We start from the raw sequence: 17,803 nt of genomic DNA, 5'->3' as shown, positions 1-17,803 counted from the left end.
ACGGGGGCTCGCTGGCAACCGGCAACCGGCAACCCTGAAACGCCACCACACCCCAAATAATCTCGTGTAAAACGAGCTAATAATAAGTCTGAGGAATGATAATTGAAACCGGCTCAGTTGCAGGCCTCCGCGCGGAAGGGAACTTTTCCCGAACTTTTCCTCGCACCGAGGGGCCGGATTTGCTGGAACGGAACCTGCCTTCAGCTGCCCTGGGTAAGCTGTCGAGACGGTTGATTTCGCGGAGGTTAGACACCGGGTTCTGGCAGGCTTGGGTGGGTTTGTCGTGCGACAGCCGTCCGGAAAAGGGTGGTTGGAATGTCCTTCGCCCATCACCGAACGTACTGCACCTTGCCTGGCTTTAAAACATGTCAAGCCGAGCGGCAAACTATCTCCTAACCTCAAAACCAACCACCATCAAATAAACCGAGCTTCTTCGGAGGCAAATTAGCTTCAAACTTGGTGGATTTTTTTTTCCATTTCCGGCCCGTCTTTTTGGTGGGTTTTGAAATGAACTAACGGAAACCGCGGTCCGTCATGGACATGAACTGTCATTCCGGAGCCCTGTCATCGCCATCGCAAGACAACAGCCCACGATGGTGGGCTTATCAAGCTGGTGATCGTTTCGGTTGATGGGCAGCCGTGATGATAAGCCACGCGAGACGCACGAAAGATAATTGCTATCGGTCATTTATGGGGCGCACGAGCCGTCTTTCTCGTGGACGGTTGCCACTGGAGAGTGTCATATTAATTGGTCTTGTTGGACGATACACTCGATTCTGCAGAGTTGTTTGAGACTAAATATTCTACTCGCGCTAAGAGTTGAGTAAGATATATGCAATCAAAGTGATATGCTTCCAGATATTAAAATAAATCCTTTCAACACGATTAATAAGTATAATGACAAAATTTTCGTAAATTCTATTTTAATTCCAACGAATATTTTTTCAAAAAAAATGTGTAAAATTCTTCATTAATACGAAGCTGTAGCCTACATGATTTCGTATTGAATCGAAGGAACTAAAGGTGACATAATAAATATAGGTTGTACAAGAGGTAAGTATTACAGTTCCTTTCGCTTGGTCAATCGCTCCGCGAATATAACCCGCAAACCACTCAGTGCCAGTTCATTCCTCGGTTTTCTTATCTCCCGCGGTGCTGATGCCGGACATCAAAAGGCAATGAATTTTCGTACCGGTTCTCGTTAACGCTGGCACATATTTTGTCGCCACGCGGGGACATCCAACCAAACGCGACGCTCTATTGTACAAACGGAGGGCCTGGGGTTGATTTTTATGATTACAAGATTTGACGGCTTTTACGATTCACGCGGCAGCCGACTCTCGGGCAGTCGCATCGTACTGTTTTATTTGTCACACGTGCGTTTGAGCGAGTCGTGGAACAAAAAAAAACACACGAACCACCGGACACAAATCCGTTGCCTAGCTGGCGGGTGCTTGCGGACAGCATAATTCTTTTATGATAGCAAATTAAACGCCACCTTCTTCGCGCACTGGCAGGTGCACCGTTCATTTGCGGTCCCTGCCCCGGCAGCGACTGGCAACGACCACTCGGGGACAGATTTTAATGGGCGTAATGTCGCTAACAAGGTCATTAAATCTTTTTCACCCGTGCCCGTGGTGCGAGTACTCGCAGTGCGGGTGAGTCTTTCTTTTTTTTTTTTGGTGTTTGCTTGTTTTATTCGCTCAAGTTCCTATATTATTCAGTGCGTTTTGATGGTTTAACTTCCACCACTGGTTAATGTTTAATGCCACCTTTCCGTGGTGTAGCCATGATTCTAAACGGTCTGTTAGCGTTCCGTCAACTCAACCCACAAGCTGGGGGTTGGTCTGAATCATCCGATAGTGCCTACCCGTGCCCGGGTAAACGCCTCAGATTATAAAACGCCGATCCCTTATCAAACACCAAACAAACTTTTTCCGCCACGGATCGCCAACCTCGGGCAAACCCCCCAAAAAGGCCCATCCATTAGCCTCATCCGAACCCCTTTTTTGGTATTTCCATCCAGTGCAGGCCCTGTTAGGGTGTTAGGTAGGTAGTGAACCGATGCCGGAAAGGGCTGTGGAGTGAAGGAATAGGCTGACGCCCGCCTTCACCCACGCTGCTTATGAAATATTTACCAACATCAACATAAAAATTAGATACGCGAAAGATCGACACGACACGGCTCGCGGAGACCGAGTACCAGTGAGGGCTAGAAGGTCCTTGTTTTATTATTATTTTTTTTTGGCATTCTATGCAAACCACCCCATCGGTTGGTTGGCTTTTTATTTTGTTGTACCTCGTGCTACCGGTAAAATATTGGTCGCCAAATTCGCGAGGTTGCGGTCAGCGCACGGCTGGGCGTCGAAAGTGGCCTCCGTTGGCTAATTTATTTCCCGGTAATGGTTTCGGTTATAATAAACGACCGACAATTAGTGGTAAAAAGTGGAACGCCACGCGTCAGCCTTCACCCCGACCATTCCCGGTGTGGGACCAAACAAAAGGGTTTTTCGGGGCTGGGGGACGATGGACTTTTTCACGCATTAGTCCACAGGATCAGGAAAAAAAACGGCAAAAAGGCAAAACAGGCAAAATAAAAATTCGTTCCCTTCGTTTAATGATTTACTGGTCCATTGACCGGTATCGCAACGATGGAAAACATTTCACAGCGTTCGTTGTGCGCGTTCGTTTTTTTTTTGCTGCTAGTTTTGAATCCTCCCGATCGCGATTTCGATCCCGATAGCAGGCGAAATTAATTTGTTTGTTACTTGACACTACCGCCAGCCGATAAGCCAGCCGGTTTGGTGCTTTCCGTGGGAAAGCGACAGGAAACGCGCCGCCACATGATGATTAATTGGCATGAAACGCTGTGCAGGCATTAGGTGATTAAATCGTACCCCAGATGCCAAACGGATAACGTGCAACGTTTTAATGACTGTTTGCGAATGGTGGTTGGAACCATTCTCAAATGGATGGCCATTTGTTGTAAAGGGTACTCATATTTCCTGTTGTTTGCATTATGTTTGAGGTAGCCAAAGGGGTCAATGTGATACAAACCTGTTCGTTGGAATCACCCTCAGCTCGAACTCGAAACTCACCTGAAATGAGAAACAAAAAAGACAAATCATTAGCATCAGTTAGCGCTTTAACCATTTTCCAGACACACACTGGAGTGAAGTTTGTAAAGCAAACAGTTTGCTTTTCCACCTCTGCTACCGACTACATTTTTTCCGACATTTTTCACCGCCCGAAGTCGTAACTGCCATCGGTTGCGGTTGGCGTACGTTAAAGTGCAATCAATTCGATAGCATCCGTTTTTTTTTTTGCCGCTCCGTCCTTCGCGTGTACGCTTGACTTGGACGCCAAATGCGACCTCCTTCTTGAACGAGGGTGGAACCACACTCGTCTCGCATCCCGTCCTGTACGTTTATCACAAATCTGATTTCCTCCTCGCGCCAACCAACATCGGAAGTCACACCGAGCCAGCCGAGGGTGGAAAGCGAGAGGAAAAATGACACATCTTTTCACGACTTCAGCCGGCTGCAACAGCGTTCTCGCGCTCTGTTCCTGCTGGGGACCACCGTTCCGTTCGACAGCATATGTTCGTCGGTTCGGAAGCGTGAGTGGGTGAAAGTTTCCCCGAGTAGAAACTAGAGTCGTAAACTTTTGAAACTGATAAAATAAATTTCTTCCTTCCTGAAGGCATTCCTTCCTTGGCACGGCATCGTTTTTGACGACGTCAGCGCGATCCGTTGCCCGTGCACGGGGGTTGGGTAAATTACATCTGTCACCGGCATCCTCAACACAATCGATGCTCGTGTGAAGTAAAGGGCTCGTGGTGAAACAATAAACATTCTAAAAATAAACCACGCTTCCATGAGTCTCCATCGTGATAGGGTTTCTCGAAAAGGAGATTCGATTTTTAACCCCCTTTTAAAACCATGGCATGCTCTGACCTGCACGACGTTAATGATGTTTCCGAAAATTAACGAAATAAAATGCAAATAATCACCAAACCATGGCCTGCGTCGTCCAACGGAAGATGGCACTGCAAAGACACTAAGGCTCAGCTCTCCGGAAACGGTGCGGGTGCAGATAAAAGTGTGAAAGAATTTCCATCAGAAGAAAACTCATAAAAAAAGGTCAACCGGCGTGTGAGAATGCGGTGCGGGGGATAACTTATTTTATTGCGCGACATCCTCCACGACCGGATGGACCGTGGTGGTGGTGGTGGTGGCTAAAAGTTTCAAACCAAATCCCTGCCCTGTCCGGGTGCGCAGCTTGCACGCGTGGCACTGCCCAAAAGTGGATGGAAAATCGCACGAAAAACCAATTGACAAACACTTCCGGACCCGAGCCGACCGAGGGGTGGACCCACCAACGCAATGGTTGCCGTTTTCTCCAAGCTCCCAAGCACGCACGACCGTTGGTTATTTTTAAAGCTCCAATCTTCCTTTTTTTTCTCTTGTTGTCCTTTCGCGCCCACGCCATCAAACCAATCGAAAGCTATTATTAGCCGTGGCGTTAACACATAAAGTTTATCATCATTGTGCTTGTGTCGCCTCCCGCACTTCAACCGCACGAAAGTCAAACTTTTTATCAAGTTATTAAAAGGTTGGCGTTTTTCTTTCCACAGCCTCCTGCGACACTGACAATAGACCGGGGATAGACTTTATGTCTTTATCGAAAGTGGTGCGTAACGAGGGTCACGTGGAGTTTAACATCCATTTTAACGATGTCGTCTGGCGGTTGGGTAGACGAGCATGATAAATACGCTTCATAAAACCCCCACACTCTCTGAAACGATAGCAAGAACAATGCCCCGTAGAACTCGCATATTGTTTTGCAAAATTTCTTACATCAACTGTCGATCGTATTTTCGTCCACGGTTTATGGCGATGTTGGGATGTTTGGTACACAATAAAGCGGTTATCCAGCGTAAAGCGTAAGTAATCTTTCTTTTACTTTAGGTGCTGAACTCAAGCATCCATTCCGTGATGGGTTAGCAGGTCTACCGTTGTGAGTTAACGTATGTCTATGCTTATAAGCAAGCTAAAGGTCATTGATCAAACTACCTGCTAAATCCCTGCCACAAAATAAAACCTCCTCCAGTTTGTTGATGCTCTGCTGGTCGTGTTTTTATGCTGTGTGTGTTTCCGATTGAAGTACTTTTTTCGGTTCTCAGAAACCAATGAAAACCGTTTGTTATTGGCTTCCCATCCAATTTGATGCATTTTTGAGATGAAAGAAGCACACAACCGCACACGAGGGCGCAATTGGCCGCAAAAAGTCCACCCAAGGCCCCCCCGATTTGAAAGTCTGTGGTTTAACTTGAGCAGGTCTTTTGATGGAATTGAAAATTCCTTCCACACAAACCCCAAACCACGCTCACCGGCAGCAAAAGCGAAGAAAGTTTAACCGGCCGGAAAGAGGCAAGACAAAAAACATGAAATGGCAAACTCACTTCTGGTAACTAAAACTACACCCGGCGTGTACGAGATGGCATGGTTTGTGTCGGATTCCGTTTGCTGCCACCACTGGGCTCCGGTGCCCTATCAGTATGCACACGGAGAACGCAGTGCAGTCCATCTAAGAGTTGTTGCGAGAGCACGAGCGTCTTCCCGCCGAGAAGCGGAAACGGTGACCTCTGAGGCTCGCAGGCGGGAAACTGTTCCTTTCAAATGTTTGTGTTATTGCTTAATTTGAAACTTTTCCTGCGCAGCTGGCAGAGCGCGTGAACTACAGCAAAACTACTAACTTCGTTTGTTTTTGATTGTTCGCTACCGGAAGTTACCTATCTGTCATTGCACATTGTTTCGGTAAAGCACAGGCAACGGAAGAACATCTCAAATGTATCTCTCGCAATCTTCGCCTAGCCTCACGTTGATTCCTTTTTCCTATTCAACAGCCACCTCTCTAATCTGAAATCGTATTTACGCTCGAGAATATTCGCAACGGCTTCATGATGCATCAACCCGTTCAATCATCGCCCAGTTCACGCACCGCCGGAAACTCCAAGATCAACAGGCAAACATTTATCTTCCGGCAAAGTTAACGAGATTTACACCATCTCAAACAATTACCTCCCCGGGAAGATGAAACCTTTCGGAACTCCGCTCGACACGCCGCTTGCGGAAGCAACCGAGCGACCTTTTCAACCTGTTCGATCGATACCGTTATCCGCTTAGATAATCTCGCACCGTTTTTCCGAAGGCAGGCTTTCCCATTTCTACCAAGATTAGCCATCGCTTGGCACGGGGCAGTAAGCAGGCTCGGGTTAGCAGTTCACCTCCGTGAAGCGCGTTCTCCGGTTAGCGATTCTGTCGGTGTGCTGAATGGAAAACTCATCACTCATTGCGGAACACGGCTGCATGTCCTTTGGTGCTGCTTTTCTACCCTCCCCAAAAACCGTAGCCATAAATCAAAATAAAGCCCAAAAGCTCGTGAACTCGATGGTTTCCGTCTTCCACAACACACACACACCGTGTCCGTCAGCGATGCTGCGCCGTTCTTTTCTCGCCATCGTCATCTATTTCTTTCCGGTTCATCATTCCCTCGGGCCCGGTGAAGAAGACGTAACGAGTAGGCTTTCACGTGGCGTAACAAGAGTGCTTTGCTTCGCTGAAGGCCCAAGTCGACGAGACACTCGAACGTGGACACTGGCGGCACGCGGTTTGCGAGAGAAAATTGAATGACCACCTCCCGATGCTTGGGAAACCGGTGGGCTTTTCTTTCCCATTTTCTTTGTCATTTCCCTTTGCTCAGGCCGCGCTTCACACAGCCCTATCAGCGGAACGAAAGATTGCTTGGTTTCCCGCTTCGTTTCGCTTCATCCCGTCCGTTTATTCCGTTCAATTTCGTTAAGCACCGTCATCATGTCGCGGCGTTTTCCCATCGCCAACCGGCTTTCCTGTGGCGGGGAGGGCGAACAAACGACTGCCTCATCCGCTTGCCGTAAAAGATAAATGCCTCGCGGAATGGGCTCGGGCTAGGGCGACACGAGCCTCGGGGAAAATGCACGGAATGGCCCCGTCAAAATGGCTGGCCCGGTGGTGCCGAAAAGTACGCGCAAAAGGAAAAAGGTGAGCGAGTAATGTAAAAGCGATAAAACGCGACGTCGGCCGACCCGGAGTCATGTCTTCTTTTCTTCCGTTCACGAGTTGATAATTTAATTAACAACGATTTACCGAACACGAGGGTAGAAATATCCTCCCTGTTGTCGGTGGATTCACCATCACCTTTTTCTGGGGGGGTGCTTATCCGGAGCGTTTTCCCGAGAGGGACAAAAAGAAGAAGAAAAAAAGTGCACCGGAAACCTTTAGAGGATGGTAAAACTAATAACGATTTCAGTCCTCCCACTGTCTCGCTCTCTCTCTCTTTCTCTCTTTATATTTCGTCTTTTTTTTATCGCCACTTCACCGGAGAGAAACACGAAATTTCGCCATCGTCATCATCGCCGCCGTCGTCGTCACCGTCGCTGGCGGCCTATGCCTCACGCTGCTGGCTTAAGTAATTAGTGTCCTCGAGATGCGACTTGAATTTTAATTTGTCTCCCTTCTTGGGTGCCCTTCTCCCGGGTGGTCCCATTTTTATAAACAGTTTCCCGCCCCAGGGAACCACCGTTCCCGCTATGGTGGCGCAAAATGATGGTCAAATTTTCGACAAAAGCTCACAAAAGAGCACGAGTGACTTTAGGAAAGAAAAAAGAGAACCCTCAGGCACTGGGTTGCTCGAGATGATAGGAAAATGAATCCACGGTTAACGCTGAAGGAGGCAACGAGATCGACGGAAGGATCCTGGACGTCACGAGGGTCCCACGATTGATGGGAATATTATCGCGACTCGTCTACGCGGTCCTTTTTAATGGCGCCCATCGTCTCATCGTAAGCCGTGAAAGGATTCAAGATGGTTCAACGATCGTTTGAAATTGCATTCGCGTTTTGTTCACGGACAAGATCGTTTGCATTTTACATTTGGTTTGCGTTTTTACAACCGCAACGGACGTTCACTAGCAACCGACGTTTAGGACGTTCACTAGCAACCGTTTTGTTCCAGCATGAAGAAAAAACTCTCGTTTGTAAAACATTTGTCAAGCACTGCTCAAAATGGTACACAATTGGCAGAGAAACTGGATCCTTCAGATGGTTCATTATAAAGAAAAATCATTAAAAATTTTCTCCCAAACCCCCGGGTGAGACAAAACCAAATGTTTCTCCACATTTTGCCAAAAGTCGCTCTGTAAAATCCACCTTCATTATTCTGCTCATCTCGTGCTTTATGCGCTCGCATAATGAGTACCGAGCTGGGGAGCAGGCTTTTGCACCTGTTCCGCGGATAATTGATAAATGTAGCTCCACAGCGTCACCTCTTTCCGGCGGTCGGGAGCCAGCTTCATTAGTACCTTCGCTCCATCTGAAGGTATCCGGTTGCAACGAGATCTCGCACGGAGATGGCGTCGTTTCATCCAAAAAAAACGCAACCCGCCAGCGGGTGGCGCATCGTAAACTGGCACTAAATTCGCCCAACCACTCGTGAGGGTTGACGAGACAAAAGTGTAAAGCTAATTAGCCTTTAATAGGGAGCGAGTAATGTCATAAGCTTCTTCCGCTTGTTCACGCTTTGTCACGGTGAAACGGTTTATTATGTCCTTCCTTCAGGGCACCTTGCCCGTGAAGCGCCCTCTAGCGCGTTTCGTTTGATCGTGTTTTTCCGTTTTTTGGTGTTGTTGTATTTTTCACCTTTTCGTGCGTCACTTGACTCCCACACCGGAACGTTTCTCATTTTTCTTTGCCCAAACCGAAACGATCCTCGATCCCGCCCAGCGCTGTAGTATACGGCTTCCCATTTCATAGGAAGCTCCCACTCGAGGTCAAAAGTGGCCAGCGGCCGTCGCGGAGATGACAAAATCCCCGATAATGAAGGCACCGAGGGTGCGATGAAGCGAATCCGATGACGATTGCCTTTCGGATTGCATCATCATCGGCCAACCCTAGCCTTCCTGCAGGCGAAATCCCGGAGAGTGGTCCTACGTTCGAACCCAGCGTTCCAAGATTGCGTACAATGCGAGCAAAAGAGACAAAATCATAGACACCTTGCAAACGAGCGAGATGAGGGAGCGAAAAGATGCCGGGAAAATTTGCTCACCCGTCGACCCAAACGCCGGATCCATTAACTGGCCGTCGGGGGCGGATGACGCCGGGAGACACAGGTTGAAATTGCTCCATTGTCAGGGAATGTCTTCATGTAAACTCATTCGCTCCAGATGAGGCGAAAGGCAACAAACAAGCACACAAACACACAGACAGACAGGAGAAGGAGAAAAAAAATACAAACCCCATCTTCCGTGGCGCAGCGGATGCGAAGGTCGTTTTCTCGCCCCCCCCCCCCCCCCCCCCCCCCGGACGACCCGGACCCAATGAATGATGACGGCATCTGACAGATAAGTGACGAAAGGTCCTTGTCAGAACGCCGGTACAACGTTTCGCCCGTAAGTGCGCCCGGCAGGCCGTTGTAAGCGGAGGGATACAGATGATGATCGCAAATTAACTGCAGGTCAAACCGTTGACGGGTGGCATGGGTCAACTTCTGGCACGGTATCCTTCCAGCAGCACCCTGAGGTCCTGGAGGGATTTCACCGATTTGTTTGGAAACGTTTACACGGTCGCTCGCCGGGTGACGGTCGACCGTGCCGGCGAGATCATGTTGACAAGAAATTAAGACTTTGCAACGTCAACGAGTTGACTCTGGGTGGGCTCAAGCCAGCAGGGAAGAAGTTTTTTAACGTGATGGTATTTTTTTTGTTGTTGTTTGCGTTTTTGTTCTCCAAGCATTGTCCTGACACACCGAAATGAAATCAATCACAATTCATGGGTCTGCAGTGTAGGGAGTTGTTTACGAGACTGCAGTGTTAATTTTCGACCAAATGTAAACTTTGCGCTTAGTAATTTGTATTCATGGGGTTTTGGAAGGTGGTTTACGCTATTTTTGGTAGGTGCCTTTGTTATCCTGACTCAAAGCAAACATTTTTGATGTAGAAAGGTTTTTATTGTAACAGAAAACCTTTCTTCACACTAATAGTTTGATCGTTCTCTACAATACGTTGAACATTTCTGATAAACATGGAAGGTAATGATAAAAGCAAATGGTAAAAAAAGCAATGTAACAAATTGGTTTTTAACATTGATTAAACGATACAGTTTCTTCTATTAAAAGAAAAATTGCGTCTAGTTGAACGAAATGCAGTGTGAAATGCCCTCCCAAATGTACTTTAATAGAATAGCAAATAATTTTGATAAAATATGCACGTTTCTAGCATGAAAATAGGTTTATCGCAGGTGACAAAAGAAAACAGGAACACGTAATTAGCAACCGGTCCCACACGCTTCCTCAGACTTTCCCTACACCGTCGTTCAGCGGCTCGTGCCAGGGGAGTCTCGCAGGATTGCCTAGTCGGGAGAACCGCAAATAAAGAACTAGCATCCCTTGGAAACAACCCACCAAATACGGTTAGCCAACGTACGCCCCTCCCACAGCGCTGGCGTGAAAAGGAGGCAAACGAAATTCAATTAATTATTGATCGGCAAACCGGGAAGCCGACCGGTCGGCCGCAAATTGATTCCTTGCCCCCGAGGGTAGATGGCATGCCGAAAACCCGGTTCGGGCACGCCATCCCTTCGAAAGCGCGCGCGTTCGAACCACAAACTCGCCCGGAAGTGTAAGAAAGTCCAACCGGAACGATTCTCGGAACGTAGGCACGAGACCACGATCGCATGCACTAATTATTTCTTATTTAGACAAGTTAATTCATTAGCACACCGAAAGGGCAAGGGCGTAAGGCGATTGGCGCTATGAGGACGGCTTTCCAATGTGAAGCTCCTGGCGTCCTTGAACGTGATATCCCGAGCGGTCGCGAACGGGAACGAGATAGACAAATAGTAGCCAAAATATCGAAACAGGGGGTGGCAAAAATACCCGATGCGATGGAGCGAAATTGATGAAACCAATTGAACGGCGGTTCCCGGCAGGGCGAATCGACCCGCCGGGTCCGGTATCCTGGTGATTGGTTCCATCGATGATGGTGTCGATAATGACACCAACGATGATGAAGATTATTGCGCCGCTCCGATGGTGTCCATTGCCACCGGCCCGGAATGGTTGGGCCAGAAGAAAAATGGGCAACGAAGCATCGTTTCGCCTTCGGGCCGGTGTCACACGGCCGGACGCTGACTGGCCCTTTGGTGTCGTGCTAGTAATTCAATTTCCGCCCGCCGTGCTTATGGTTTACGCTCAAAAATTGATAAAGTAGGATTTTCTGCCCATACGTGAGAGGGCTACCTAAAGATGGGCCGCCTCGGCCCTCTGACGCGCACAGGCTGGATGGTCGGAGATTCGGTGAAATCAATTCACATTCGTATCCTCCTATGAGCTTAATGAGTGGAAGGTTTCAAATTGATATTTTTTCATGTAAAGACACATTTTACACGCAAATTTAGATACAAAAAATCACAGCAAACTGTAGAATTCATTGCTCTAAATCATAGAATGCGGGAAAATTACAATACTTCTCAGCAGGAATAAGAATGGCTGATTCCATTCTTTCCGAAGAGATATTTTACCACAAGCAGGCAAAATTCCAGACTCCCAGGAAGCAAGGACGATGTTTTCTGCAAGCGCATCAGAAACACGCAACGAAAGAGAGCAAAAACTGCTGACTCCTTAACACCTTTCCGTTCCCGCTCAATTGCAACGAACGTCGCTGTATTGGCATGTCGTTACTTTTCTTTTTATTTTCCCTGATTTTTCAACATTCGCTTGGAAAAACCATCGAGTACCCGGATGCTCGGGAAACCCTCACATACAAGTCCGATGATTGTACAATATTTTGACGCCATTTCTGCTGCTCTGCCGAAGCGCACGAGGGAAAGGCTGCCATCCTGCCAAGTGGTTGCAATTGAACTTTTGCACTTGCACTTGGCTGGGCTGGGACTGACAAATTGTCCCCCCAATCCTGGCCGATCGACCAGCGATACCAACGAGATGGGAAGCTCTCGACACCGCTCAAGATGTTTCTCGTGATGATTTTATTTAATAATATTTGTGTCCTTCGCACGGTACGGTTGCAATCGAAGCAACCCGCGCTGTACAAACGATGAGTAGAGCGATACTGGAGGGATTGATGTTGTAAATATGGGTTCGCATTTCGAGTCCAGTCGGGTGTTATTGCAATTTGGAAATGGCCACATAGACAAATTTTAGGGTCCGAACGATGAAACCTTAACAAGTGCAACGGTTGCAATACGATAAAGGCATAGTAACATGGGGTAAAAAAAATCTGAAATACCTTAAACACACAACATATTTTAAGTAAGTTTTAAGGCGACGAAAAATGGAAAAATACATTAAAGCTGTTTAATGCAGGCAACATATTTATAGCAAATACTAGAAATCTTGATTTTAGTTTATTTGTGATCATATATTTTTAAAAATACTTCTCGAAATACTTCTCTATTTTAAAAATTCTGCAACCACCTCATGAGGGCTGATTTTCATCGAACGAAAAATCAAATCAAATTACTACTGTCACCCAGCGGCAGGGGCAATAAATTTATGCCATATCGATGTTTCGCCCGGCACCAAAAACACCCATTTCCAATCAACCAGCAATCGCCGATTTGTCGAATTTACGGACTCATTTGTCGCTTCATTTCGCACCCCCTTCGAAATCCGGCTCACCTTTCCATTCGCGGGTAACGCTCGATTTGCATAACATGAAAGAGCATCTTGCTGTGGCGCTGGATCAAAGAGTATTGCCGAAGTTTCTTCCGGTTGCACCATATTTCTTCCACTTTCGCTCACTTCCCGTACCGATCCATACCCCGTTCTAGGACGATGGTGGAAGGATATTCATTGGGGAAAATACGCCTACTCGGGCGTTTGTTTTCACTTGACGTCTAACGGTTGCTTTCACCCCATCGAAGGGTTTGAAAAATGTCGTGTTGAAAAATGTAACCCTTGTCGATGGAGGGACTTGCACAACATTTTCTTCTCTCAATCAATCGTTTTCGCATTTACGATAGCAAAAAAAAACAAACCAGCACGGTTACTGTCTCGTACAACACTCATTATCAGACCCGGGCTTGACAGGGGTAGAAAATGTTTTTTTGTTGGTTTATTTCGGCACAACTTCATCGTCAGCAAACAAACTCCGGAAACAATGAGTTAAGCGCGACTCAACAGTCTCTTCCAATTCCAAGGGCCGTTTGGTCGGCTTCAGGATTTGTTCAATTTATTCTTTGCCCTTTGGCCTTACTTGCCAGCCTTTGCCCGCTTGTTTTCCATCGCAAATCACTCCCGCAGAGCGGAAAATCACTTCCCCGGCAAGTATTTCCTAGCTCCAAATTACGAGCTTCACCGCAAAAACAAAAAAACAAAATAAGCGAGTTGTGGGTGCTTGCTTTCTTTGTACATGCGAAAGGTCGTGGCGCAAAAACTTAACTTTCACGATGCTTTCCCATCCACGGTAGATGGGTTTGGGGTGGAAATGGGGCGTTAAAGGATTTATCTGCGTCGACTCCAACGGTCACCCTGCTTTGTTTGATGTAGCACAACAAGCGCGCGATTCCTTGCGATCCTCGACGACCCAACAAGAGGTGTTGAATTAATTCCGTCCACCCGGAAGTGGATGGAAGAAAACGAAATCAATTTTACTTTCCAATCCACCGGCGCCTAACGGCGTGTTGCCGAGGACGGAGAAAAACCACTTCCCGAACGAGCCCAGATAAAAGCAATCGCTCGGTTCGGTTCCAAATCCGACACGTCACGCGGGTGCAACGGTGATTTATGTCGTCTCCTGGCCTTGTACGAGTGTAGTTGCTTTTTTATTTGGTTCTCGTTTATTTATTTTCGGGCAAACGGCTCATAATTTATGAGGTGTTTCACTCGCAGTCCCGCAGCAAAGCAGTCCGAATCGTAGCGAGCTCCGTAATGATGAACCGTCGATATCGGCGTTCGTTAAGCGACGCATTCCGTGCGCTTTTTCGCAGGGTGATCAATATTTCTGTCCTTTCCCGTCCCCAAAATGGGCGCATTATTAACGGCTTTGAGTCGAGAGTGAAAATATTAATCCCGTGCACCTGCGGACGCGAAACGTGATTCGAGTGGATGATGGCGATTCAATACGTCAAACCGGTTGTTTTTTTACCCTTTCGACGTTGATGGTGGGACTTTCCTGGTAAATGTGCTTAATCTGCACCGTGCATATTATAATAAATTCATCAAACCGAGCGAAGGTGTGTAACTCTTAATCATCACTTATCATGCTTTGTATCCTCGTGGAATAAGTGAACCAACCTTAAGATTAAGCTCGAGTAAGATAAACCTATTTATGGAAGGATTATGACTGCTTTTTGTAAAAGTTGAGCTCAAGAAAGTTGAATCTAATTTATATCAACGTTAATTGCTAAAATGCAAAGAACAATTCGAGTGATTGTTCTACTTCGAATCCTAATCCCTTTTATCCAACAAATCCTTCGAACAACCCATCCACACTCACCTGTTCCCAACGGCATATTGCTCGATTTGTGAACGGCCTTCGTCACCGTAACCGTCTCCTTTTTCTCTTCCGCATCATCCTGTCCACGTCGCACCTTACCACCGGCCACCGCAGCCACACTCCCAGCAGCACCACCAACCGGAGCAGCCGTCACCGTCACCACTGTCGTCGTGGGCGTCGAAATGGGTTTCACTTTCGCGAGCGTGGCTCCACCAGCCGTCGAGACGGAAAGTCCTCCAGCGGCAGCCGCCGAAGCTGCCACCACCGTGCTTCCGGCCGTCGTCACCGTTCCAGCGGTCGTCGCGTTGCGTATCACCAGAATCGATTGTGATTTATCAAGGCGCTTGAGCGTGCGCAACAAAATCGGACCCTCGGTGCCATTTTTGCTGAGACGTTGCTGCAGAAAGATCGGTCCACCACCACCGCCACCAACCGTTGTCGTCGAGCCGACATCCAATGTGGTGCCTTTTTTGAGTGCATCCGATTGCAGCAGGATCGTGCTGGCTCCCGTACCCACGCCACTGAGCCCCTCGAGTGTGCCACCCTTGATGGCGGGCTGGAAAAGGATCGTACTCGCGCCACCAGTCCCTCCAGAGGTCTCGCTCAGTGCCTTCGCGGTGTGCGCCTTCCCGATGGTGGTCGTTCCGGCGGTGGCAGTCGTCAGGCGCTGGTGCTGCAGGAAGATCGGTTTGTCCTCGTCGTTCAGCAGGCTCAGCAGCTCGTGCGTGTTCTGCAGAATGATCTGACCGTTCTCGGATCGAGAGCCACGCACCAGGATGATGTTGTTGTGAGGTTGCTGTTGCTGCTGTTGCGACGTTGCCACGGTCACCGTTGCCGGGCTCGAGCTCGTCGTCACCATCTGTGAGTGGGCGATCTGGATGGCGTGGGATTGCAGGGCTCGGGACGCTTCGGCGGAGATGGTGACGCCGGATTTTTCCAGCCCGCTTAACAGCGTCCCGCCCGTGGTTGCGCTCACCATTGTTGGGGTGCTCGAGACCACCGTAGCCGTCCCGGGGGCCGACGCCACCGGTTTACCGACCAGATGCTGCTGCTGCTGCTGCTCACTGCCACCGTTGCCTGCGTTTGCCGTTGCATTGCCCTCCTCGGCCGTTGGACCTGCGTAAGGAGCCAGAAATGGGGAAAAATCATTTAAAAATCATTCAAGCGAGTAAAGAGGAAATTTCAATAAAAATTTATAGTTCCAAATTTCTTTAAATCAATGTGAATTCAACTTTTTTTTATCAATTTTAATCTACAAAGAATGAATGGATGGCAACTAGTTCTCGTCACACAACAGCTACACGGGAAAATCAATCAGGAAAAGACATTCGCAGCCTACTCAAACTTGGCACGTTTACGCACTTTTACCGATACCAACCGATACGCATTCCCATATCCGTCTGTAATCAAATACCATCGCTCGATACGTTACCCACAGTCAAGCCTTCTATCCCAGCAAGTGGAACGGGAGTTACCACGTGGAAAAATCAACCCTACACGCATACACGCTCCAACGCACAATAAACGGCAGGAAAACGGCGATCACGGACCGGATATCGGAACAGGTAAATGGCCCAAAATATAGCCACACCGGTGGTAATTAATTTCCCACCGGAATGGAACATTTAACTAATTTCGATCATTTACAAATAGCTCGTTGGGCTATAAAATTTCCCCAAAACTATCTACCCGCCTTCCGGAGCACATGCTCGGTTGTCGGACCGGTGCTCGAGGTCGATTTAATGACCACGCGACGGGAAAACTCGATGTGCCGGTATCATCATCATCACCCTGGCACGAAAGGGCCAGCATCGCTGGTATCCCTGCAGCCGGCTCGGAGAACGGTAGAACGAGTTTCGCTCCCGTGGCAGGTTGTAAAATCAGTTAGCATCGATAAACTTCCGGTTCTCGAGCGGTGGACGAGTGATGGACGAGTGAAGTGTTGCTGGACTCCTTCTCGGTGCCGGACTCAGCCCTGGGTGTGCAAACATGAACGTAGGGCCGATGATGCGACGGTGGACGGTGAATGTTTTCCCAAAACAAACTATCGCTTCGAACGACCGTTTAGCTCGTGGGTGGCTACCCCACACTAGAATTCACCGGTTTTCTCAAACCGCCGAGGAAGTAAATTACGATACAAACAACCAATAAATATCGCACCGTTTGGAGTGCGTCCATCGCGTGGGATGTGGCCGGGCAGTGGGTTCGGTTCGAAAACTAGCCAGGGGTTACGCCACGATCGTGCATGCACTGAGTTCCGGGGATGCAATTTACGCTCCGATTGGTCACCGGATGAGCATGGAAAAATTATCAACTAGACAGTTTGAATAAGCTCCATGAGGTTGGGCTCGCATCGTTCTATAAATTTAATTGCACATGAACGAAAAGCATATGTTGGAATACCTTCTACACCATCACCATTCTCTGAACGAATTCCAAAATGTGGTAAAAAATGCGAGTTGATCTTTGGTAATTATTATTTCAATTTAATTGCAGTAAGTCTGAACGTCAATACATAGCTGGAAAATTTCTCTTTCAACGTTATGAAATCCGATACTATCCCGTGCAGAAGATGAATATTAATAGCCGTGTATTAATCTCAGTTCCGCATCAAACACACTACACTGTCAGTCGTGGTAGCAGGAAGCTCATTGCATTTATTACTGGCACTGTTACGCAATCCATCTCATCGACCAGCTCTGTATAACTTGAATTCCCCATCACCCAAGCCATCTATTATCTCCACACAAGTGGCTCTCGTGAATGAATATTCATACGAAACTGGGCAATAAAATCTGTTTCGGTAAAATTTGTCCCTCGCAAAGCTAGCATCGGCTGGAGATTTATTGCACGAAGATTGATCTAGTTTCTCCGTCGCACCGTGCCTCGACGCGGAACCGGTAATGAATACCGCGTCATGAGCATCCCGAAATGAAACCGACGCGGTCACGCAGCCCGCTCCAAAGGACATGCACAAACCCGCCGTGCATCGTTTCTGTCCTATCGTTGGCGGAAAATTTACGCTTCCGATACCGATCGCATCTTCAATGATGAACCATCGACTCCGAGGCCTCCGGTTGCCACTCTGTCAACTGAGCCATGCCATGAAACCGAAGGACGAATCGATCCTTTCGAACGCGACGGCAACCGGAACGGCTCGAGTTGGTACGGGTACGGGTAAGTCACTTATTAAAAATAAGACATTCTCTTGCAGGTCACGTACACCTTCACCCCGGGCATAGGCCTGTGTCG

The 17,803-nt window shown here is 48.0% G+C and overlaps 1 protein-coding gene across 1 annotated transcript in view; it reads right to left on the bottom strand.

The window, feature by feature from the left end:
* Positions 1-17,803, bottom strand: part of LOC128724834 (uncharacterized) — a 112,096-nt gene that overhangs the window by 76,685 nt on the left and 17,608 nt on the right. The window contains exon 2 of the mRNA XM_053818556.1: positions 14,552-15,667. Coding sequence (XP_053674531.1) covers positions 14,552-15,667 — 1,116 coding nt within the window. The remainder of the gene's footprint in view (positions 1-14,551; positions 15,668-17,803) is intronic.

Source organism: Anopheles nili, chromosome 3, assembly GCF_943737925.1.
Source record: "Anopheles nili chromosome 3, idAnoNiliSN_F5_01, whole genome shotgun sequence".
Classification (NCBI taxonomy): Eukaryota; Metazoa; Arthropoda; class Insecta; order Diptera; family Culicidae; genus Anopheles; species Anopheles nili.
The sequence above is the reverse complement of the archived record's forward strand: the minus strand, read 5'-3'. Positions and strand labels throughout refer to the sequence as shown.